The sequence below is a fragment of the Lampetra planeri genome, chromosome 56, assembly GCF_965212315.1.
Source record: "Lampetra planeri chromosome 56, kcLamPlan1.2.h2, whole genome shotgun sequence".
In the NCBI taxonomy this organism is placed as follows: domain Eukaryota; kingdom Metazoa; phylum Chordata; class Hyperoartia; order Petromyzontiformes; family Petromyzontidae; genus Lampetra; species Lampetra planeri.
Window position 1 is genome coordinate 179260 of NC_136162.1, and position 25227 is coordinate 204486.

The 25227-nt window shown below is 52.9% G+C and overlaps 1 protein-coding gene across 1 annotated transcript; it reads left to right on the plus strand.

Annotated features, from left to right (window-relative positions):
• Positions 1–3458: 3458 nt before the first annotated feature.
• Positions 3459–13355, plus strand: LOC144735611 (uncharacterized). Its single transcript, XM_078618040.1, has 2 exons — positions 3459–3562; positions 7126–13355. Exon 2 carries the CDS (start codon positions 7872–7874, stop codon positions 11925–11927), a length of 4056 nt encoding a protein of 1351 aa, XP_078474166.1. The 5' UTR covers positions 3459–3562; positions 7126–7871; the 3' UTR covers positions 11928–13355.
• The last annotated feature ends 11872 nt before the right edge of the window (positions 13356–25227 follow it).

The window sequence follows — 25227 nt, forward strand, 5'->3', positions numbered from 1 at the left end:
GTGAGTGGTGAGGGGTCTGTGGTGAGTGTGAGTGGTGAGGTGGTGAGTGTGAGTGGTGAGAGGTGAGCGTGAGTGGTGAGAGTGAGTGGTGAGGGTGAGTGGTGAGAGTGAGTGTTGAGGGTGAGTGAGTGGTGAGGGTGAGTGTTGGTGGTGAGGGTGAGTAGTGAGAGTGAGTGGTGAGGGTGAGTGGTGAGAGGTGAGTGGTGATTGGTGGGAGTGAGTGGTGAGGGTGAGTGGTGAGGGTCAGTGGTGAGTGGTGAGAGGTGAGTGGTGAGGGTGAGTGTTGAGGGTGAGTGAGTGGTGAGGGTGAGTGGTGAGGGTGAGTGTTGGTGGTGAGGGTGAGTAGTGAGAGTGAGAGGTGAGTGGTGAGAGGTGAGTGGTGATTGGTGAGTGGTGAGGGTGAGTGGTTGTTGTGAGGGTGAGTAGTGAGGGTGAGTGGTGGTGAGTGGTGAGTGATAGTGAGTGTTGAGTGGTGAGCGGTGAGGGTGAGTGAGGGAGAGTGGAGAGGGAAAGTGGTGAGGGTGTATATATTTTTGCCTATGATGACAGCAGTACATGCTGATGTTATGTATGTTAAATGTAAAAGGTAAATGTGTGAATGTGTGTGTCTGTTCGAAATGTTAAGCATACAGTACTTGGCGACATGCAGTTTTTAAAACGGAAATAGGGCGATTCTAAAGTAATCTCTTATCATCCGTAGCGTGCTGTTGCCCTGGGAATTAACGAGCAGGCCCCTCTGGTCGCTGAGTCCCTATTGCACGGGATGTGCGGGGGCGGCGGCGCAGCGTTAACAGCACACGCCGTGAGGGTGTCGCGCAGAGATACATCGACGAGCGTGTATTCCGCGGCTGCAGCTTGATTAATGAGTTCTGAGCCGGAGCGGTGAGGTAATCAGTGTCCACGCAGTGTTGATGCAACGGGTTGAAGCCCTGCCAGCAACAAGCACCGATTAATTAATTGCTCCCGAACGGCTGCGACGGCCAATAAAACAATATTAATTAATTAAATTACGAGGTGCTGCTTGCGGTGATCGCCGCGTGTGTAGTGCTGCGCCGCGAGGTGCGCGGGCACACACGTGGCTATTCACACCGCGATTGTTGCAGTTATTGTGGTGGTGGTTATTGTGATTAGTTGTACGGCCAGTGGGCTCGTGCTGCACCGCCGCCGCGCATCCTCACACTGATATTTGTAGCGCGTGCACGCGGAGGGCCAATAGGCGCGGGTGGCTGCAAGCACCCGAGGGTGGGCAGCGGCGCGCACGGGCACGCATGTGCCAGGAGTCTCATTCGAGCATTTGGGGAGAATGCACGCGGGGAGTGTGGGTGAATGACCCGCGGTGGCCGAGAGCCAGCCAAGAGTGATGTTTCACAGAGGGGACGCGGCAGCAGCTGTACAACCCATAGCACATGTGGTCTGTCCAGCGACATCAAAGTTATGAGAGCCTTCGATCCGTCACGGGCACCGCGGTGACGTCACCACCACCCAGCTCCCCCCGATACCCCCCCCGCTCCAATCGCCTCCACCTCCCATCCCCGGCTCCACTCGGCTCCACCCCCACCCCCCAGCTCATCCCGGCTCCAATCCCCACCCCTCCCTCCCAGCTCTACGCAGCTCCACCCAGCCCCATCCAGCTCCACCACCTCTCCAGCTCTAACCGGCACCCCCCCCACCGCTCCATCCAGATCCACATCCCCCGGCTGCACCCTTCCCCCCCCGGGTCCACCCAGCGCCACCCTCCCCACCCTGGCCCCATCCGGCTCCAGCGTCCCCCCTTCGCTCAACCCGACTCCACCTATTTCCACCCTTCCTGGCTCTACCCAGCTCCACCCCCTTCCTGGGCTCCACCTATCTCCAACAACCCCCCCCCCCAACTACACCCGACACCACCCCCTCCCAACTCCACCTGGCTCTACCCCCAGCGCCAACTGGCTCCACACCCACCACCCCCCCGGCTCCATCTGGTTCTACCCCCCCCCCCCCCCCGAGTTCTATCTGGCTCCATCCCCCGCCCTGAGCTCCAACTGGCCTCACCCACCCACGGGACCACATGCCCCCCCCAACCAGATACACCCCCCCCCCCCTCCGGCACAACCCGGCTCCACCTGGCTCCACCCCCCCCCCGGCCTCCACCCACCAGCACCACTCGGAGCCACCCCGACCACTCGGCTCCACCCCGTCCCCCAGCTCCACCTGGCTCCACTGTCTTTCTTGAGCGTTACCTGGCTCCACCCCCCTCCCTCCGGCTCCACCTGGTTCCACAGCCCCTCCAGCTCTGCTTGGCTACACCCCCCCCCCAACCCGGGCACAACCCGGCTCCACTCTCCGCCCCGGCTTCACCCTGCTCTGCCCTCCTTCCCGGCGCCACCCGGCTCCACCATCCCCTGGCTCAACCCGACTCAACCTCCCGCCCGTATCCCCCCGCCCCTTTCTGCAGCCAGCTCTACCGCCCCCAGCCCCACCTGGCTCCACCACCCGGTTGCACCCCCCCCCCCCCCACGGCTCTATCCGGCTCTATGCCCCCCCCAGCTCTACCCTGCTCCACCCCCCTCCCAGCTCCACTTGGCTCCACCCCCAGCTCCATCCGGCTCCACAACCCCCCGGCTTCACCTGGTTCTAACCACCCTGGTTCCATCTGGCTCCACACCACTCCCAACTCCACCTGGCTCCACCCCCCACCCCAGCTCCACCTGGCTCGACTCCCCACCCCCAGCTCCATCCGGCCCCACCCCCTTACCCGGCTCCACCCGACAACACCCCTCCTGCTTCACCCGACTCCACCCCTCTCCCAGCTCCACCCGGCTCCACCCCCCTCCCAGCTCCACCCGCCCCCCCCCCCCACCATTCTATCCAGCCCCACCCCCGCCGCCACCCTTCCCCCCCGGCTCCATCCTTCCCCCCCGGCTCTAACCAGCGCCACCCTCCCCACCCCAGCTCCACCCGGCTCCACCCTCCTTTCCCCCCAGCTACACCCGGATACACCACCCCCCCGGCTCCACCTCCCACCCCCCTTGGTCCACCCGGCTAACCCCATTCCGTTCACCCGGCTCCGCCCCCCCCCCACATCAGAAAGTAACAGTCATAGCGATTGTCTGAAACGGTCCTGGGCCTCTCCCCCATTGACTCAGCCTCAAGTGAGTACTTTGTGCGGTGTAATGAGCATCGCCCCTGGGGAAACAAAGACGGCTGGCCGTGGTGCTAGCTCCCCAGCCCCACGTGTGCCACAGTGCCGGCCTTCAAAGGTTATTCTACTCGTTATAACACTACTTTCCCCGACAGCCCTGCTAGAGGCTGCCCGCGGGAGCTTTGTCTTTGGTTGGATAGGGGGTGTGACGAAATATATCTGGGAGGGGTTACTGAGGGGACGTCACCCTGGAGCCCTTCCCTCATTGAGCACCGCCCCCTCCCCACGCCCCTCCCTTATTGTGCCCCCCCCCCTTACCGGGCCCTCGCCCCTCCTCCAGTCCCCCCACTCCCCCCATCGCCCGGAAGTGAGGTCGCTGGGCGCGAGACGGCGACGGAAGCTCCGCGAGGAGACGGCGACGAACGGAGAGCGGCGGTTCTGGTGAGTACAGTGGGGTGAGTTGGTGGTAAGTGGATGTAGTGGTGAGTGGAGTGGGTGAGTGATGGTGAGTCTAGATTGGTGGTGAGTAGTGTATAGTGTGTGTATTGTATACGTGTGTGGTAAGTTTAGTGGCGAGTGGGTGGAGTGGTGAGTGCAGTGTGTGTGGGGTGAGTGGGTGATTGGGTGAGTAGTGCACAGTGTCGTGTGTATGTGTACCGTATACATGTGTGGTTAGTGGGGTAATTGTGTGGTATGTGGTGGTGAGTATGGTGGTGAGTAGTGTATAGTGTGTGTAATTGTGTGTGTACTGTATATAGTGGTGAGCGATAGCGTAACGGTTAGCGCTAGGCCTCGGCAAGGTAAGGTAATTTACCCTTTTTACCGAACCCTGCGACCCGAGTTCGATTCCCGCTCACGGCCAACACCTGTGACGATTATCTAAACCGGTCCTGGGCATCCCCTAAGTCGACTCAGCCGCAATTGATTACCTGGTACGGTGTGTAAACATCGCCACTGGGGAGACAAAGGCGGCCGTGCGTGGTGCTGGCTACCCACCCCCTCGTGAACCGTGCGGCCTTCATAGGTGCTGCTACTCGCTAACAGCACTTTCCCCAACAGTCTGTTGAGGCTACACGGGGGTGTCTTTGTTATCCATATATATCTGTGTGTGTTGAGGGTGGTGCGGGTGGTGATGATTGTGGCGGGTGATTGTGTTGCGGGTGAGAGTGTGGTGGTGAGTGGTGTGATGGTGAGTGTAATGTGGTGATGAGTGGGTGAGTAGTGCATGGTGTGTAGTGATGTGTTGTTCAGTAGGGAGCAGTGGTGCAGCGGTTAGCGTGCTTCACGAACCCCTAGGTCGACTCAGCCTTAAATTAGTACCTAGTGCAGTGGTGTGTAGTAAATATCGCCACTGGGGAGACAACGGCAGACAGGTGGGCCATGGAGCTTTGAATTTGGCCTTATAGAGTGAGTGGATGAGTGAGGGGGTGAGTGGGTGGATGGGTAGATGAATGAGTGATCTCGTGCACCTAGCCTGGCACAGCCGTACAACCCACAGCACCTATGGTCTGTCCCGTGAGTGAGTGGCGAGTGGGTGAGTGAGTGGCGAGTGGGTGAGTGAGTGTGGGAGTGTGTGTGTTGAGTGTTGAGTGTAGTGTGGTGGTGAGTGGAGTATGGTGTGTGTGAGCTGAGTGGGTGATTAGGTGGGTGAGTAGTGTGCAGTATAGTGTGTGTATGTCTACCGTATATAGAGTGAGGGAAACAAGTATAACCCGTAAAAACAAAGTTTTTCACTATAAATCCTTTATATGCGTGGCGACTAGAGTCCTCTCGTCCTCTGGCTTGAGATGGCTGCCACCTATGGGTCAGATAATTGCATGGCAGCATTAAGCAATTGGTAATTAAATATAATATTTTTGTCCTAAAAAGTGTAAAATTGTGGAAAAATTTTTTCACGAACATTAATTGTCACGCACAACGAGTCTGTGTGGAAAATGTCAGCTCGATTGGATCACGGGAAGTGGGTTAAAAAACGACCGAAAGATTTGCACGGTCCTATGCAAGCAAGCAAGTGAACTTAATGTAAAGGATTTAAAAAGTATTTGATCCCCTGCTGATTTTGTACGTTTGCCCACTGACAAAGAAATGATCAGTCTATTATTTTAATGGTAGGTTTATTTGAACAGTGAGAGACAGAATAACAACAACAAATCCAGAAAAACGCATGTCAAAAATGTTATAAATTGATTTGGATTTTAATGAGGGAAATAAGTATTTGACCCCTCTGCAAAACATAACTTAGTACTTGGTGGCAAACCCCTTGTTGGCAATCACAGAGGTCAGACGTTTCTTGTAGTTGGCCACCAGGTTTGCACACATCTCAGGAGAGATTTTGTCCCACTCCTCTTTGCAGATCTTCTCCAAGTCATTAAGGTTTCGAGGCTGACGTTTGCAACTCGTACCTTCAGCTCCCTCCACAGATTTTCTATGGGATTAAGGTCTGGAGACTGGCTAGGACACTCCAGGACCTTAATGTGCTTCTTCTTGAGTCACTCCTTTGTTGCCTTGGCCGTGTGTTTTGGGTCATTGTAATGCTAGAATACCCATCCACGACCCATTTTCAATGCCCTGGCTGAGGGAAGGAGGTTCTCACCCAAGATTTGACGGTACATGGCCCCGTCCATCGTCCACTTGATGCGGTGAAGTTGTCCTGTCCCCTTAGCAGAAAAACACCCCCAAAGCATAATGTTGACGGTGGGGATGGTGTTCTTGGGGTCATAGGCAGCATTCCTCCTCCAAACACGGCGAGTTGAGTTGATGCCAAAGAGCTACATTTTGGTATCATCTGACCACAACACTTTCACCCAGTTGTCCTCTGAATCATTCAGATGTTCATTGGCAAACTTCAGATGGGCATGTATATGTGCTTTCTTGAGCAGGGGGACCTTGCGGGCGCTGCAGGATTTCAGTCCTTCACGGTGTAGTGTGTTACCAACTGTTTTCTTGGTGACTATGGTCCCAGCTGCCTTGAGATCATTGACAAGATCCTCCCGTGTAGTTCTGGGCTGATTCCTCACCGTTCTCATGATCATTGCAACTACACGATGTGAGATCTTGCATGGAGCCCCATGCCGAGGGAGATTGACAGTTCTTTTGTGTTTCTTCCATTTGCGAATAATCGCACCAACTGTTGTCAGCTTCTCACCAAGCTGCTTGGCGATGGTCTTGTAGCCCATTCCAGCCTTTGTGTAGGTCTACAATCTTGCCCCTAACATCCTTGGAGAGCTCTTTGGTCTTGGCCATGGTGGAGAGTTTGGAATCTGATTGATTGATTGCTTCTGTGAACAGGTGTCTTTTATACAGGTAACAAGCTGAGATTAGGAGCACTCCCTTTAAGAGTGTGCTCCTAATCTCAGTTTGTTACCTGTATAAAAGACACCTGGGAGCCAGAAATCTTTCTGATTGAGAGGGGGTCAAATACTTATTTCCCTCATTAAAATGCACATCAATTTATAACATTTTTGACATGCGTTTTTCTGGATTTTGTTATTCTGTCTCTCACTGTTAAAATAAACCTACCATTAAAATTATAGACTGATCATTTCTTTGTCAGTGGGCAAACGTACAAAATCAGCAGGGGATCAATTTATTTTTTCCCTCACTGTAGCTGTGTGATGAGTGGAGTGAGTCAGTGAGTATGTGGTGGTGAATAGTGTATAGTGTGTGTACTGTATATAGTTGGATTCCCACTCACGGCCAACACCAGTTACAATTATTTGAACCGGTCCTAGGCCTCCCTAGTTCGACTGTGTGGTGAGTGGGTAAGTGAGTGAGTGGGTCGGTGAATGGGTGAGTGGGTTAGTGAGCGCATGGGTGAGTGGGTGGATGAGTACGTACGTAGATGGGTGGCTGAGTGAGTGAGCAAGTGACCTGCTGCACAAAGCCTGGCACAGCTGTACCCGCGACCTCCCAGTTATGAGAGCCATTGAGCCTGTCACGGGCACCGCGGTGACGTTACCACCACTGAGCGTTTAATGCTACTGTTGCTGTTGTTGTGTTTGCAGCCCTACAAAAAGAGACCCGAGTTCATTCCCGCTCACGACCAACCAACAACACGACCAACAGTGACAACCATCCAAATCGGCTCCTGTAATCCCTCCCTAGGTTGACTCGGCCTTAAATTAGTAACTGGTGTAGCGGCGGTGTATAGGAGTAGTAGTAGACATCGCCACGCAGGAGAAGTAGGGATACAAAGGTGGCCAGGTGGGCGTGTGTTGCTGGTCACACACCCACACCACTCTTCGTGTACCACAGTATCAGCCGTTATAGATGCTGCTTCTACTACCAACTAACTAACCAACAATGCACTTGCCCGGACAGCCCTGCTAGAGACTACGCAGGGGAGTTTTGTCAGCCTTCGGTCTTCTCTACCAAGGAGCTATAAACTATCATCACGAAAACTCCGGTCATTCTCGCTGCAGTAGCGGCTTTTGGCTAGCCGTCGACAAAAGACGGTCACCTCATCGCACGGTGCTTTCACATGCACTTCTGCGGCCGTCTGGAACGCTCTTCCTTCCGATGTTAGGAAGCCACTGGAGCTACGCAACTTTTACATCATCTAGATTGACAAACTAATTTCTTTAGAACTGCTTTTTGTGTTTAGTTGTCCATCCCTCCACACCTTTTATCACGGTCGGCTACGTACACTGCCAAAGAAGTTCAACATACTACACACACAAAACATACATACACACACATCACACACCACAGCACAAAGCACACAGCACAGAAGATAACCAAATATCCCACCATGGAGCAGAACCGCTCTCCTCCCGCACAACCGCCTGCTGGCAAGAGGCAACGCTGCCTCTGGTGCCAGCGGTTCGCCGCTCGTCTCCCAGTCTCCGGAGAGACGCCGCTTTCCCCGTGCCCACTTTGCGGAGAAACGTTCCCTCAGTCTGGAACTCGGAATGGCCACGGCCAGAAAGATGCCAAATGCTCTTTTAAATGCGCCGAATGCGGGAAGTCTTTCTTGCATCCGAGTAGCCTCCGGAGACATGGCAAGAAGCATGCACAGAGGGGGGAGAGGCGCTACTTCGAGTGCTCGCTGTGTGCCAAACGATTTGAGGAGTTGTCGCATCTTGAAGAACATCGCAAGACTCACGCAGAGGGGGAACAGAAGAGGCGTTTGTTCGAGTGTGCGGTGTGCGGGAAAGAATTCGCGAGGTCCTCCGATTTTGACGAACATCAGAAGACTCACAGAGGATCGTCGCACCTTGAAGAACATCACAAGACTTGCACAGAATCTTTGCATCTTGAAGAACATCAGAGGACTCACACGGAAGGACAGAGACGTTTATTGAATTGCACTGTGTGTGGCAAGGAGTTTGCGGAGTCTTCATATCTTGAAGAACACAGCAAGACTCACTCAGGAGAGACATCCTTCAAGTGCTCTGTATGTGGGATGGCGTTTGTAGAGTCATCACATCTTGAAGAACATCAGAAGACTCATGCAGAGGGGGCAGAGAGATGTTTATTCAATTGCTCTGTGTGTGGGAAACAGTTTGCAGAGTCATCACATCTTGAAGAACATCTCAAGACTCACACAGGATTGTCGCATCTTGAAAAACATCAGAAGATTAGAAAGGAAATTATGTTCTTCAAGTGCATGGTGTGCGGGATGGTCTTTGCAGAGTTGTCGCATCTTGAAGACCATCGCAAAACTCACACCGAATCGTCGGATCTTTACGAACTTCAGAAGACTCACATGGGGGGGGAGAGACGCTTCTTCAAGTGCTTTGTGTGTGGAAAACAGTTTTTGGAGTCTTCACATCTTGAAGAACACCGCAAGACTCACTCCGGAGAGACATCCTTCAAGTGCGCTGTATGTGGGATGGCGTTTGCAGAGTCGTCACATCTTGAAGAACATCTCAAGACTCACACAGGGTTGTTGCATCTTGAAAAACATCAGAAGATTAAAAAGGAAATGATGTTCTTCAAGTGCATGGTGTGTGGGATGGTCTTTGCAGAGTTGTCACATCTTGAAGACCATCGCAAGACTCACACCGGATCGTCGGATCTTTACGAACTTCAAAAGACTCACACGGGGGTGGAGAGGCGCTTCTTCAAGTGCTTTGTGTGTGGAAAACAGTTTGCGGAGTCTTCACATCTTGAAGAACACCGCAAGACTCACGATGGAGAGACATCCTTCGTGTACGTCGTGTTTGGCAAGGCGTTCGCAGAGACGTCGCATCTTCAAGAACAAAAGACTCACACGGGGCGGGGGGGGAGGCATTTATTCAAATGTTCCGTGTGTGGGATGGCGTTTGCAGAGTCGTCGCATCTTGCCGACCATTGGAAGACTCACATGGGCACGGGGCAGATGCCATTTATGTACGTAGTGTGCGGAAAGGCGCTAGCAGAGTCTTCCAAGCTTGAAGACCACCGGAAGACTAACACGGAGGAGGAGATGCTGTTTAAGTGCAGGGTGTGTGGGAAAGAGTTTGTGGAGTCTTCGCATCTTCAAGAACATCAGAAGATCCACACGGCGGGGGAGAGTTGTTTCTTCAAGTGTTCCGTGTGTGGGATAGCGTTTTCAGAGTCGTTGCAGCTTCAAGAACATCACAAGATTCACATGGGGCAGAGACTCTTCAAGTGCGCGGTGTGCGGGAAGGCGTTTCCAGATTCATCGCATCTTGAAGACCATCGGAAGACTCACATGCAAGGGGAGCGGCATTTCTTCAAGTGCTCTGTGTGTGGGAAACAGTTTGTAGAGTCATCACATCTTCAAGAACATCAGAAGATCCACACGTTGGAGGAGATGTCATTCAAGTGCTTAATGTGCAGGAAAGACTTTGCAGATTCATTGCACCTTCAAGAACATATCAAAACCCACGCCAGAGACACATTCTTCAAGTGCTCTGTGTGCGGGATGGCGTTTTTAGAGTCAGTGCATCTTGAAGAACATAGCAAGGCTCACACCGGAGAGATGCTGTTCAAGTGCTTCGTGTGTGGGAAACATTTTGTAGAGTTATCACATCTTCAAGAACATTGCAAGACTCACACTCGGAAGAGACTCCTCAAGTGCGCAGTCTGCAGGAAGCAGTTTTCAGAGTCGTCGCACCTTGACGAGCACCACAAGACCCACGCGGGGGAGACGCCCTTCAAGTGCTCACTGTGCCCCAAGGCGTTCCCTCTGCCTGGAGCCCTGAAGCGCCACCTCAAACTCCACGCCAGGGGCACGAAACGCTTCAAGTGCGCCATTTGCGCCGATGAGAAGGCCACTTTCACGACATTCCCTGAACTCACCGAGCACCGGAAGACCCAACATGCCGGGCAGCGCCCCTTCTGCTGCGCCACGTGTGGCAAAGCTTTCTCCCTGCCCAGAGCTCTTAACCGACACCACAAGACGCATGCCGGTGAGCGTCCGTTCCCCTGCCCCACTTGCGGCAAGGCCTTCCGTGAATCTGCCGACCTCCGGAAGCACCAGGATGCTGCCCACGGTGCTGAGAGGTCATTCGTGTGCCCCATCTGTGGCAAGGGGTACCCCCGGTCGGCAACGCTCATCAGGCACCGGAGGATCCACACGGCTGAGAAACGCTTCAAGTGCCCCACGTGCGGCAAATCGTTCCTGGAATCCGGTAGCCTCCGGAGGCACCGGAAAACACATGCCCAGGGGTTCAAGTGCGCTGTCTGCGGGAAGTCATTCGCTCAGCCAGAAAAGCTGGAGCAGCATGGCAAGACACATGCCAGCGGGAGGAGGTTCAAGTGTGCAGTCTGTGGGAAGTCTTTCTCGCGCCTGGGAAACCTGAGGCGTCATGGAAATAAACACATGGACGGGGAATTGCGATTGACTACAGGGTATAAACAGGAGACTCGAGCGGGGAGGAAGACCCACACAGAGATGGAGTTACAAGGATCTACTGGACAGCAGGAGGAGACCCACACAAAGATGGAGTTGTACACAGAGAGGGAGTTGCAAGTAACTACTGGGTATCAGGAGACCCAAGTGAAGAGGGAGTTGCTAGAAACTACCAGACAGCATCAGCAGACACACACAGAGAGGGCGTTGCGTGGAACTACCAGACAGCAGAAGAAGACCCATACAGAGAGGGAGTTGCGAGGAACTACCAGGCAGAAAAAGAAGACTCGCACAGAGATGGAGTTGCGAGGAACTACTAGGCAGCAGAAGAAGACTCACACAAAGAGAGAGTTGCAAGGAACTACCGAGCATCAGAAGACACACACAGAGAGGAAGTTGCGCGGACCTACAAGATATCACGAGACACACTCGAAGAGGGAGTTGCATGGAACTACCAGGCAGCAGAAGATGACCCACACAGAGAGGGAGTCGCGAGCAACTTCCGAGTATCAGGAGACCCGAGTGAAGAGGGGGGTGTGTGGAACTACCAGGCAGCAAAAGAAAACACACACAGAGAGGGAGTTACAAGGAACTACCAGATATCAGGAGACCCGAGTGAAGCGGGAGCTGCGATGGACTACCAGACAGCAGAATACTCAAGCAAAGAGTGAGTTGCACACAGAGAGGGAGTTCCATGGAACTACCACGCAGCAGAATAAGACTCGCACAGATATAGAGTTGCAAGGAACTACCAGGTATGAGAAGACCCAAGAAGATATGCAGTTGCGAGGGAGATGTCAAGGTGGAGTGTCGGAGGTTGCTCCCAACCCCGACAGGCGTGGAGGAAGCAACAACGCTCGAGAGGAGGAGAGGGAGACCTCTGGACAAGGACGAGGAGCGGGCGGTGACTCTGACTGCTTGGTGGAGGTTTCTCAGTTCCACGTTTGGGTGGACTCCGTGGGAGACTCCATGTGGGAGGGCCTCGTGTGTTTGGACCTCGAGTGAGACAGGAAAGTGAGGGGTGGGGTGTTTGTTTTGTTTCTCTTAACGTTTTAAATAAACAATAAACTATTTTGTATGGTAATAGGGGTAACGTGTAAGGCCCACTGAGCTGTGTAGTTATGACTATCACACGTAATGATATCATTGTAATGTGGGAATTTATAGCAGCAGCCAAATATTCTAGACCCATAGAGTATGGATCTCTGTGTATTGGAGTCTGTAACTGGGTCTGTGGATCTCTATGGGTCTCTGAGTCTGTAGAAACACCCTTTAAAAGTTTTTGGCTGCTGCTATAAATATCTACACAATGATATCAGCCACTTCGTCAAGCTATAATTACGTGTGATAGCCAGGCCGCTTCTGAAAAATAGCTAAGTAGCTCAGTGGGCGCTTGCCTGGTAAAATAAAATATAGCTTACAGTTTTAGTTCAGGATAACGCTGGGAGCATCAACCGTTTGCAAAAACATAGCATTTTTTGTGTCGTGGGAAAAACATTTCATGCAAAAGTGTTTTACATCGCAAAGGGACTTCACTGCGAGAGTTTATATTCGGGGTGCAACAACTTTTTGAAATATGAAACACCCCGGGTTAAACCAGGAAAATGCAAATAAACGTGCATTGATGATGATAATATGCATGTTAAGTTTAACACCTAGCCTTTATTATTAATATGCATTGTCCTTATAACTGATTGGTTGATATGCCATCGTTGTGGCCTTGTTTATGCAAAAGTGCTATAGACCAGAATACAATGCCAAAAAACGACCAGTACAAGGGCAATGTAAACACACTTTGATAATAATGATAATAATGTATGATTGTTAAGTTTAACACGTAGGTTTTCTTATATATGTATGCATTGTCCTTGTAACTGATTGGCCTACAACAGTGCTATAGACCGGAGTACAATGCCAAAATGCGACTAGTACAAGGGCAATACAAACAACCATTATTTGATGATGAAAATATATGCGTGTTAAGTTTAACGCGTCTCTGCTTTATTATGAATGTGTGCATTGTCCTTGTAACGGGATTGGCCTATACACTACAGCTAAGGACTTGTCTCTGCACCAGCACTATAGTCCAGAGTATAACGCCAAAAACATAACTAGTACAAGGGCAATACAAACAACCATTATTTGATGAAAATGTTTGCGTGTTAAGTTTAACACGTCGGCTTTATTACGAATGTATGCATTGTCCTTGTAATGGATTGGCCTATACACCACAGCTAAGGCCTTGTCTGCACCAGTGTTATAGACCAGAGTACAACGCAAATATGCGACCGGTGCAAGGGCAATGCAACTTTCAAAGCATACATTAATCGGGTCGAGCAGTTACGTTAATAAGTGTCTTTTTGGTGTTTAAGCATCTTAACACCTCTGGTATTATTGCCAGAGGGCTAAGTAAAGCATTTGTTTTTCTTCGTACCTTTTGATCTCCGGTTATACCTGTGATCACTTTATATTACCGCGTCCTTCTTTCGTACGGCTGACGTAGATGCAGAGCAACAATTACTATTTCACATTCAGGTGGTCAAACAAGATAACTGCGTCAGGAGCAGCGGAGTGTATTATCGCTGTGATGTCTCCTTTGTATTTGTGGATCAGGGCATTGCGTCTTTATACCTTGCATGGTCTGTTCGTGATTACCACACTTGCACATTTTTGGAGAGTTTTTTTTCTATTTGTGCATCACATATCTGCTGTTGCCATGGTTTGTGCAGTGGATGCAATTAAGGGTGGATCATGAGCTTCATGGAATATTAAACCCAGGGATCTTCTGCAACAAAGTGGTGGTGATATCACCACGATGCATGCACCAATGTAGGTGCACTTTTGAGGCCACGTGAAGTTTTGAACGCCTGCTGGCAGGAGGTCACGGGACAAACCAACTGATGTTCATCTTTAAGTGGGGGGCGTAAGCAACCACCATTCCCCAGCTCCCATTGATGGGGAGGCGAGCCCACAGCAGCCTGGGACTCAGATTTTCACACCTCGCCGCCACGCTCAAACGCCACCTTAATGATTTTGTTCAGAAGAGCCACTCCCTGTTGTTTAGCAGTTTCCGGCCATGCAATATCTAGCGAAGACGGCAGTGATGACGAGTCGAGTCCACACCCCAGAACCGGCAGCCACGAGTTCCCGCTCTCAGCTGCTTTTATGCTACCCACGCGGTCTGGTTCTGCCCTGACCACACCTCCCTTCTCGAACCCACGAGCAGGTTCCAGGGGCTTCGAGATGGGGTCTTCTATGACCCTTGCCCCAGTTACTCCGACTTGTCGACACACCCGTGTATATGCTCACCGGCGTGTGTACTGTTGATCCACCGCAGTTACCGTTGCTGGACAACAGTCGGCGCGATTACATTGCATCCCCCCCCCCCCCCCCCCCCCCCCCCGTTAAAGAAACCAGCTGTCTCGGCTGACATCCAGCAACTGTAACTGGGTGGACAGGCAGAGCAACCCCCCAACCCCGAAGAACACCACCAACACAAAAAAATAAAAAAGCCCCGGTCGCAACACTTCATGCGACCTTACAGCACAAACGCGGCGCCTGCCACGAACCGTCACCACACAGCGCAACCCCAGCACCCCCTGCGGACCGCCAACATAAGGGACAACCCACGCCCCCCCCCCCCCGCCCGCGAACCGCCAACACAAAGGACAACCACGGCGCTTCCCACGAACCGACAACACGCAGCGCAACCGCGGTGTGGGCAAACAACCCCATCAGGGACCGCACAACCGTGACGCCCCCCTCCACGAACCGACAATGCAACTTCACATACACAATCCCCCCCCGAATCCCACTTTACAAGACAGTCCGCCTTTACCGGACGAAGCTCGCGTGAGCTGGTCCTTGACACCGGTCACTCCTGCCTTGGCAGGGGCTGCCGGAGGGATGAATGTCTCTCTGTCCCTGTCCGACTATGGGTGGGTTCTTTCTTCACCCCACTTCTGACACCAGTTGTAGTGTGAGCGGAGCGGGAGACAAGGTTTTTCAGGAGCACCTTTATTATGAATATGGGTATCTGTTGTTCTATGTGTCTGTGCGAGTCTGCAGAATCATGCATTTATATTACATAGAGATTGCTTAGTTTATGATGTAATTTCCCATTTATTTGATGCACCCATATTTGTCAGATCTGGGTGCCCCTGGAGCTGCTTGGGGCTCATCTTAGCTTTTGCTTAGCTTGGGCCTGGCACCTGCCACCATGCCCCTGATGGACACACGATCTGGGTCTGACTTCGATGAGACATTCGTTCCTTTCGGGGTTCAGGGAGCTCTGGCTCAACGTGGCCGAGCAGCCCAGCACTGGGTGGAAGAGCCACATGAGCTGATGCCCCTCCTCAGCCGTTGGTGCCTCCGGGCCTGTGCAACAATGACCGTGAAGGGGGGGGGGGGGAGTATTCTATAGCATTAAAATCATGGGTAATTCAGAAAAACATTTTTAACCATACTGGGTTTCAATAGATGAGTCACAATCACCTTGATAAACAATAGTTAAGCACTAAAATAGATATGTTCAGACCTTTAGAAATCCACTGCTGGACCAGGGTCTCCCCAGGCCATGCCGATTTGGGGGGTGTGGGGGGTGGGAGGTTTGACCATTCTTCACGCTGTTCAATGAAAGTTGTTGAAGGGGGGGAGCAAAGATAAATTCAAATAGAGCTCTCCACTGATATCTGCTGTGCCCGGTCACTTGCTCGGTTCAAAGTGCAGAGGGAACAATTGGTGCCAACTCCACCCACAAACACAGATCCCAGGTCGTCACGTAACATTGCGTTTATGGTACTGCCAAACAACAACTCACAGCACGCGCCACTCTGGGACCTGAATTGCCAGCCGTGGTCAATCCAGCTGCCATGTCTTATGATTCTGCGGTGTAGTAAGCCACCTAGCCCCTTCCCACGAGTTGGTTTCATCGCTTCATCTCCTCTGCGGGCGTCAGAGAGACACGTTCAGAATGATTTACTTATATAGCACAATTCAGTTTAGATCTTAAGTTTTCGTGGCTGCAATGTCCCATACTCTTTAGTTCTTTCGGTAAAGTCACGTAGGTATAAAAAAAAGAATCACGACGTTTCGGAAGCAACACAAGCTTCCGTCATCAGGTGGGACAACCACAGTAAGAAACAAATTACTGTAGTGGGCAAGAGTCGCTCGTAACAAGATGTTATATAAGGCAAGAGGGGGGAGGAGCCAGGGAGGAGATGCAGGGGACGGGGGGGGGGACTACAACCACTACGTTGCCTACGCCAAATAAATTAAGATATTACCATGTTAATAACATCCTTTCAGTGGACTGTGCGACAAACGTGAGTGAAGCTACAACCACTGCCGACGCCGAAGTAATTAAGATATTACCATGTTAATATTATATTTTTGTTTGAGAAGAAACCTGATGGCTCTTTGGGACACTGTCTACAGGAAAGCCACCCACACAGATTCCTATCTGAAACCTGACTCCCACCACCATCCGGCACAGAATTCCCTCATCAAAACATTACACCATAGGGTCCACTGCATTTCTGGCCAATACCACCTGGCCAGTGAATTGGAACACGTGCACCAGGCCCTAAGGATGAATGGATATTCGGACCATATCCGCAAAGATTTTTCTCCAACCATGGAGAAACAACCCCCTGAGACTTCGATCAAAACCATCACGTTACCATAGCTGGCATTGCCAAAAAGATTTCCAAAATCTTAAACAAGCACAAGATCCAGGTCCGATTCAGTACAGTACACAAAATCCGTGATCTAATCCCATCCGTAAAGGATGTCATTCCTGACATGCAATACCCTGGAGTCTACAAACTTAGTTGCATTTGTGGCAATTGTTACATTGGAGAAACGAAACGACATGTATTGGACTGCATTCGCGAGCACAAGGCGAATTTGAAACATGGCAGAACTAGCTGATCACTGCTATAACGCTGTGGGCTCTCATGATATTGTTTTTTTCCAAGACCAAGGTACTCTGTAAACCGTCAGGCTACTATCAAAGGTTTGTTCATGAAGCAATCCAGATATACAAACACAGACACAACTTCAACCGAGAGGATGGCTACAAACTGAGCAATCATTGGAAGGATATTATTAACCAGGTAAAATCTTAATTGCTTTTATAGCTTGCTTCCACACTCGCATTTACAGTTTCTGCAGCACGCTCCGGGACTGGGTCGCACCAGCGATTGTTAGTCGCACAGTCCACTGAAAGGATGTTATACTGGTGTAATGCGAGCGTAAATGGGGTTGCTGCTGGACTCTGGCTCAATCACATGACCTGGGGTATTGGGGGCGGAGCCGGTATGGGGGGCGTGTGAGAGGGGCCGCCGTTCACCTCGGCTCCAATGGGAAGCGAGGTGAATGGAGGTGGAGCCAGCAGGGCAGTATGGGAAGGCCGGATCTGACGATCTTGAAGGGAGGAGTCAGGGTCACGTGGGGGAGATGATATAGAGGGGAGCCCGGAAGAGGTTGGGGCCAGTTGATGGAGTGAAGAAGCGGGACCACGTTGGGACGGCACACCGTCGGCCAGCGGTGTGCGGAGCGGGAGAAGGAGCTGACGGAGGAGCGTGCGGGGCACGCGAGAGGAGCGTGCGGGGCACGCGAGAGGAGCGCGCGGGGCACGCGAGAGGAGCGTGTGTGCGCAGCGAGAGGAGCGTGCATGGCACGCGAGAGGAGCGTGCGTGGCACGTGAGAGGAGCGTGCGTGGCACACGAGAGGAGACGCTGGTCCCTTGTCAGGACCAGCGGGGTGTGAATACGAGTGAAGGAGCTGAGGAGGAAGCGCGTGCGCGGGGCGCGCGAGACGACGCTGGTCCGTGGAAGAGGCCAGTGGGGTGCGGAGAAGAACCTGAATAAAAGACAAGCGGAGACCAGCAGTGCCTGACGGAGTCTTTTATTACACTGGAGTCAGAGGTGGACTTTTTCAAGGCAAAATAATATCGAGGAAGATGGCCGAGAACTTGAAAAAGCGTAACCCACTTGTTACGTCTTCCGACGACGAAGAGACGGCCGCCGGCGCACGTCCTCCAGCGACGACGTGGCAGGCCTCCACCATCTTGAACATCGCGGCGAAGAGGCGGCCGTACGCTGCCATCTCAGAGGCGCCGCGGGGTGTGCATCCTGCTGCTGAGCAGCTGTTTTGCGGGAAGGAGCTGCAAGGTCAGGACGCCGACGCTGCTGTTGCCGGGGTGGGAGCACCCCCATCCTGGCTCGTGTGCGAGACACCGGAGCAGTCGCGGGAGGACGCCGCGCTCACCGTCCGAGTTCTTCGAGGTGTCTCAAGTCACCACCCTGCCGTCCTCTGCTCGCTGCAGCCCCGGGCGAGTCGTGACGATATGCACCCGGCCCTAACACACACCTCACCCATCTTGCTTGTGCCGGGGTGCGATTGTTGTTATGTCTCGAGCGTGCGGAGCGCGGGTCGGACTGTGTGTGTGTATGGACGGGCTGTCTGTTTGTGTTGCTCTGTGTCAAATAGTGTTTATGCGTTGCAGCATGGGGATGTTATCTTGATGGCGAAGTTAATTATTAATTCGGTTGCGTCGAGTGTCCCGCGCTGTTACCATCCCGTGGGTTGCCGTGTGCAACGTGGTTATTTTGATGATTTTTTTTGCTGCACGGTACGACAGGGTTAACGGTGTGTTGTTTGCCTGCAGCTCTGCTTGCGATTGTGTATGATGTACGACCTGTGTGGAACTTTGCTGCTTGTAATCGCGATATGCTGACTGCATGTAGTGTATAGACTGTCTTTCTGTACGGATACGGAGTGCGGTGCATTGTTTTGACCATTGGGTTCGGGATTGTTATTAGTTGTGCGTACCTGTTCGGAAATTGGTCAATTCGGGGGGGACCCTCAAATTTGGTTGTATGGGTGTTCGTGCACACGAGATTGCATGTGTGTTCATAGGAAATTGCAAGTGTTGAGGGATGAGGGCGTTGTTGGTGGCTCTGCCGTAAAGGGTGATGGGGTCGTAAATTGCCACCAAGTGGCGTCGCTCTTTCCGTTGATTGCATGCGGCCAGGGGTTGCATTGCGAGTTGGTGTGTATGAGCAGTGTGTCTTGGTCAACTATGGGTTAAAAATTCCCCCGATACGACTGCTGTGCACAGCGAGCTGCGGCTATGCACCGTATTGTTGGGGGTTGTTAAAACGTGACAGGGGATGTGTGCTGTGACCCTCAGCAAGGGGCAGCTGGGGTGCACGCACGGGGAAAACTGCCGACGTGGTCGCACGTTGGGCCGCCATTTTGGCTAGCGCGGGAAATCGCGGGGATGCGCTTGGCGAAGGGGGCCGCCATTTTGTGCGCGCGCGGGAAATCGCGGGGATGCGCTCGGCGCATGGGGCCGCTTTTTTGTGCGCGTGCGGGAAATCGCGGGGATGCGCTCGGCGCGTGGGGCCGCCATTTTGTGCGTGCGCGGGAAATCGCAGGGATGCGCTTGGCGCAGGGGGCCGCCATTTTGAGCGCGCGGGGTAAAACCTCGGTGGGGTGCTTCGCGCGTGCCGCCGCCATTTTGAATATACACATCGAGCCGCGGGGATACGGTTATGGATATCATCCCTTGACTCTCGTGTTGCGCTCTAACTTGTGTGCGTGCATTGCTGTGACCCTCAGCAAGGGGCAGCTGGGGTGCACGCACGGGGAAAACTGCCGACGTGGTCGCACGTTGGGCCGCCATTTTGGCTAGCGCGGGAAATCGCGGGGATGCGCTTGGCGAAGGGGGCCGCCATTTTGTGCGCGCGCGGGAAATCGCGGGGATGCGCTCGGCGCATGGGGCCGCCATTTTGTGCGTGCGCGGGAAATCGCGGGGATGCGCTCGGCGCATGGGGCCGCCATTTTGAGCGCGTGCGGGAAATCGCGGGGATGCGCTCGGCGCGTGGGGCCGCCATTTTGTGCGTGCGCGGGAAATCGCAGGGATGCGCTTGGCGCAGGGGGCCGCCATTTTGAGCGCGCGGGGTAAAACCTCGGTGGGGTGCTTCGCGCGTGCCGCCGCCATTTTGAATATACACATCGAGCCGCGGGGATACGGTTATGGATATCATCCCTTGACTCTCGTGTTGCGCTCTAACTTGTGTGCGTGCATTGCTGTGACCCTCAGCAAGGGGCAGCTGGGGTGCACGCACGGGGAAAACTGCCGACGTGGTCGCACGTTGGGCCGCCATTTTGGCTAGCGCGGGAAATCGCGGGGATGCGCTTGGCGAAGGGGGCCGCCATTTTGTGCGCGCGCGGGAAATCGCGGGGATGCGCTCGGCGCATGGGGCCGCCATTTTGTGCGTGCGCGGGAAATCGCGGGGATGCGCTCGGCGCATGGGGCCGCCATTTTGAGCGCGTGTGGGAAATCGCGGGGATGCGCTCGGCGCGTGGGGCCGCCATTTTGTGCGTGCGCGGGAAATCGCAGGGATGCGCTTGGCGCAGGGGGCCGCCATTTTGAGCGCGCGGGGTAAAACCTCGGTGGGGTGCTTCGCGCGTGCCGCCGCCATTTTCAATATACACATCGAGCCGCGGGGATACGGTTATGGATATCATCCCTTGACTCTCGTGTTGCGCTCTAACTTGTGTGCGTGCATTGCGTGTTGTGCGCAATGCTGGTGTGTTGGCGCCCATCGGGGTAGCAGGAGCATAGTGGCCCGTGTCTGACTAAGGGGGGGCGTGTCATTGCACCAACAGTTTGGGACAGAGATGCTGGCTGGGTTCTGATCAGGGGCAAATATTTCACCAGTATACGCCTGCCATTGTTGAGGGGGTGATGCACGAGTTGTGGTCATATCGGCCTATGGCTGATGGCTGACCTGACAGCCCGGAGGTGAGACACTCCGTGGTATGTCTCAAACTAATGGGTCGTGTGCTCATATGGCTCGGGGAGTTGGGGTTCCGTCGTGCGGGGGCAGACTGTGAACCTGGTGGGCCGGGAGCTCACAGAATTCAGGAGTAGAGGTTCCGTTACGTGGCAGCGAACGGGGAGGTCTGGCTAGCATTGGGCGGGGATTCCCCTTGCGGGTCCTCCAGCGGGAAGGGCCGCGGACTTGTTCCACTCTGGGTTATGACGTTATTGAATGTATAGGGGAACTAGTCCTGCAGATCCTATTCGGGGATATGGATATTGTGGGGGTTCAAGCGATTGGAATATGGCCAGTGGACGTTGCTGTGGTTGGCCGACCACGGTGAGGGCGAAGGCAAGTTTAAATGTTGCCGCTGGGGAGCGTGGCTCTCTCCACGCGAGGGTGTGCGGCTGGGGGCTGTGTTGAGAGTGACAGTGGGTAGATTGCTGTGTACGTGAGATGTCTGTGCGGGTCCTCAAGGGAGAACTGCTGATGGGCAAGAGCAGGAACATTTTTGTTGTCACGTGTAAATAATATTTTTTAGTTAAAATGTAAATACTGGGGCATCTATCGCGTCGATTTTTGGGTATTTATTGGGGTTCTCCTTACGCGGGGCGGATTTCGATCATCTCCACTACCCTGGGGCTGGGTGGCTGTCGTGTACGACATGCGGATGTGCGTTTCGTTGTGCTGTGCCTCAGGGGGTTGGTTCTCCTTCTCGTCACAGATCTTCGGCGCCTGCTACACTGGGTGTTACCGGTTGCGCTAACCGGAGGTGGACTTGAAGGGGGAGTGGAGCGCCTGTTCGTCACTCCTGCTCTACCAGTTGTTCTCTGAAGTTGGACTTGAGCCAGGCGGATGGACCAGCAACACGGACACGCTCTAAGACACCCCATTCCTGGTTTATGCGCGTCGGTCGTTCTTGCGTGTCGGTTACCGTTGTTGTGCATTGCTTTCCATTCCTTAATTCTTTCTTGCTTGTTGCGCGGAGGATGGGCCGGTGTTCCGTACCGGATCCTGATCCCTTCCCTTTAGTTAATTGTGTTTGTTGTTGTACTCTCCGTTGTGTCTGGGCTGATTCCTGATTGTGATGCTGTCGCTCGCATTATTTTATCCTATTGCAGCCGGGACTGCTGGATTTTTCATCAGTGGGGGGGGGGGTCATGTTATGCGAGCGTAAATGGGGTTGCTGCTGGACTCTGGCCCAATCACACGACCCGGGGTATTGGGGGCGGAGCCCGGTATGGGGGGCGTGTGAGAGGGGCCGCCGTTCACCTCGGCTCCAATGGGATTCGAGGTGAATGGAGGTGGAGCCAGCAGGGCAGTATGGGAAGGCCGGATCTGACGATCTGGAAGGGAGGAGTCAGGGTCACGTGGGGGAGATGATATAGAGGGGAGCCCGGTAGAGGTCGGGGCCAGTTGATGGAGTGAAGAAGCGGACCACGTTGGGTGGCCGCCGCGCCATTAGCCACGTGGCTGATGGGGCTTCAGCACACCGTCGGCCAGCGGTGTGCGGAGCGCGAGAAGGAGCTGACGGAGGAGCGTGCGGGGCACACGAGAGGAGCGTGCGGGGCACGCGAGAGGAGCGTGCGGGGCACGCGAGAGGAGCGTGCGTGACACGCAAGAGGAGCGTGCGTGGCACGCGAGAGGAGACGCTGGTCCCTTGTCAGGACCAGCGGGGTGTGAGGACGAGTGGAGGAGTTGAGGAGGAAGCGCGTGCGCGGGGCGTGCGCGAGACGACGCTGGTCCGTGGAAGAGGCCAGTGGGGTGTGGAGAAGAACCTGAATAAAAGACAAGCGGAGACCAGCAGTGCCTGACGGAGTCTATTATTACACTGGTAGGAACCGCCAGGTTACACCAGCCCACGGGATTATTGTGTCTGTCGTGCATCCAAAAATGGGAGGGGTGGGGCTGGGTGGAGAGAGGAGGGTGGGGAGTGGCTGGGTGGGGGGGAGGGGCTGGGTGGGGAGGGGAGGGTGGGGAGGGGCTGGGTGGGGAGGGTGGGGCTGGGTGGGGAGGGGCTGGGTGGGGAGGGTGGGGAGGGGCTGGGTGGGGAGGGTGGGGAGGGGCTGGGTGAGGAGGGTGGGGCTGGGTGGAGGGTGGGAGAGGTGGGGCTGGGTGTTTACGTTTAACCTACTCACGCCGGCTTGTGCCCGCCCTCACAGTCGGGCATATTTGCGGAATACACCACGCCGCCGTTGACCCTGGTTATTGACCGAGCAACCCAACGTTCCTACCAGCTCCCTCCGCAGGAATGTGTTATTCTTGGTTCTTTCGGTAAAGTCACGTAGAAGGGAAATAATAAAATAATAAAAATAAAACATAATAAAATTAAATTCTCACGACGTTTCGGCCACAACACAAGCAGCCGTCCTCAGGAGAAGAACAGAGCTCTCTCAAAGACAGCGTCCCAATGAACACCGCCTTGACAAAGGAGTTTACATATCAACAGAGGAATTTAGCATATTGACGCTAAGGAACTGCAACTATCCTACTACCATACAATAAACCGATGTGAAAAAACTAAATATAAACTACATCAATATAGTTTAACACGTCGGCTTACGCAACCAATATTATTCATAATAAAGTTTTTGGGTTAGATCGCATTATTTATAAATGTGTCGTAAACCTCCACCACCCGACACGGCCAATCAGCAAAAAAGTGTCACGTTGACAAAAAACAAATAGTTCACTACTTTAGCCCACCGGTGTGTTGAAGAGTGAAACCACAACATTTACAATTTTTGAGTACGATGTTTCGCTGGTAATTGCATCCAGCATCAACGGACAATTCGCCAGAATGGTGAGGCTCTGCTCTTGCTCCCGGTCTTAAATAGAGCAGGAGCAGGGTGACGTCATCATTTAACTCATCAGGTGCAATGATTTGAGGCAGAGGGGGGGGGGTTATTGTAATTATATATGTGTTATTTTAACTGCGTTTGGTATTACCTTCGAATCTCTGCACCTTTTGAGGAACGCCAATCAAGATATAAATTTCATCTGCTGAATGCGGAGCCTCTCCAATTTTCTGGTTTTAAGAAAAGTATCCTCCCCATAGAGGTTAGTCAGTTTAACACGTAGGCTTTCGCGACCAATATTATTCATAATAAACGTTTTTGGGTTAGATCGCGTTATTAACAACACATTTATGAATAACGCAGAGGAGGTTTTTCCAGTCGAGACTCGATTAGCTGAGCCTTCTTATCCCGGAGTTTGTTGAAGGATCTGTTTGGTTTGATCAATTAATCAATTAATGCGGTTGAATCAGAAATTATTTTGTTGGTTTTAATGACGAGGCTGTTGGTGGGGTCTCTTTTTATTTTTGTATAGCTGCCATCGTTGAGTAGTTCTTGAATACTGTTGTTATATTCTATTTTGTCCATGATGACAGTGGCATTGCCCTTGCCGGCTGAGATGATGATAATGTCATCCCTCTTTTTTAATTGAGATAATTCAAAACGCTCATATTTGCTGATGTTGCTAGCTGGTATCGTAGCGTTTCTGATTCAACCGCATTAATTGATCAAACCAAACAGTTCTCGTTGAAACCTTCTGCGGCTAAGCCACCAAGATTATATGGCTTACCAAAGATACATAAAGAAGATACACCCCTTCGTCCCATCCGTCTCTACTATCAACTCCCCCACCTACAAACTGGCTCGTTTTTTGTCTGAAATCCTGCGGCCTTTCACTGGAAAAACCACCTCTGCGGTACTAAACTCCACTGACCTGGTATCGACAATCAAGGGAATTTCCCTGTCCCCAGACGACCTGCTTGTCAGTTTTGATGTGGTTTCCTTATTCACCAAAATTCCTGTACCTGACACCATCGCAATCATTGAAGACTTGGTTCATCAAGGACTGAATACTGGGGTACCCTCCCTGGTGAGACACTGCTTAACCAATACATACTTTACCTGGAATGGAACTTTCTACAAACAAACTGAGGGCACCCCAATGGGCTCCCCCCTATATCCGGTTGTAGCCAACGTTTTCATGGAAAATTTTGAGACTGACGCCATCCAGACTGCCACTCTACGCCCGACCTTATGGAAGAGGTACGTAGATGACACTTTTGTCATCTGGCCACATGGCCGGCCTGCTCTAGACCAATTCCTCGACCACATCAATTCCATACACCCAGCCATGAGATTCACCATGGAAGTCGAAAAAGATGGCAAGCTACCCTTTTTGGATGTCCTAATTTAAAGGAGACCTGATGGTTCAATGAGCCATTCTGTCTACAGGAAAGCCACCCATACGGATGCTTACCTAAAACCGGATTCCCACCACCATCCATCCCAGAAGAACTCCCTCATCAAGACTCTATACCATAGAGCCCAATGCATCTCCGACCAGGAACACATTGCCAGTGAACTCAAACACGTACGCCAAGCTCTTAAGGCTAATGGTTACTTCGACTACACAATCCGCAAAGCCATCACTCCAACCATCAAGAAGGATCCTGT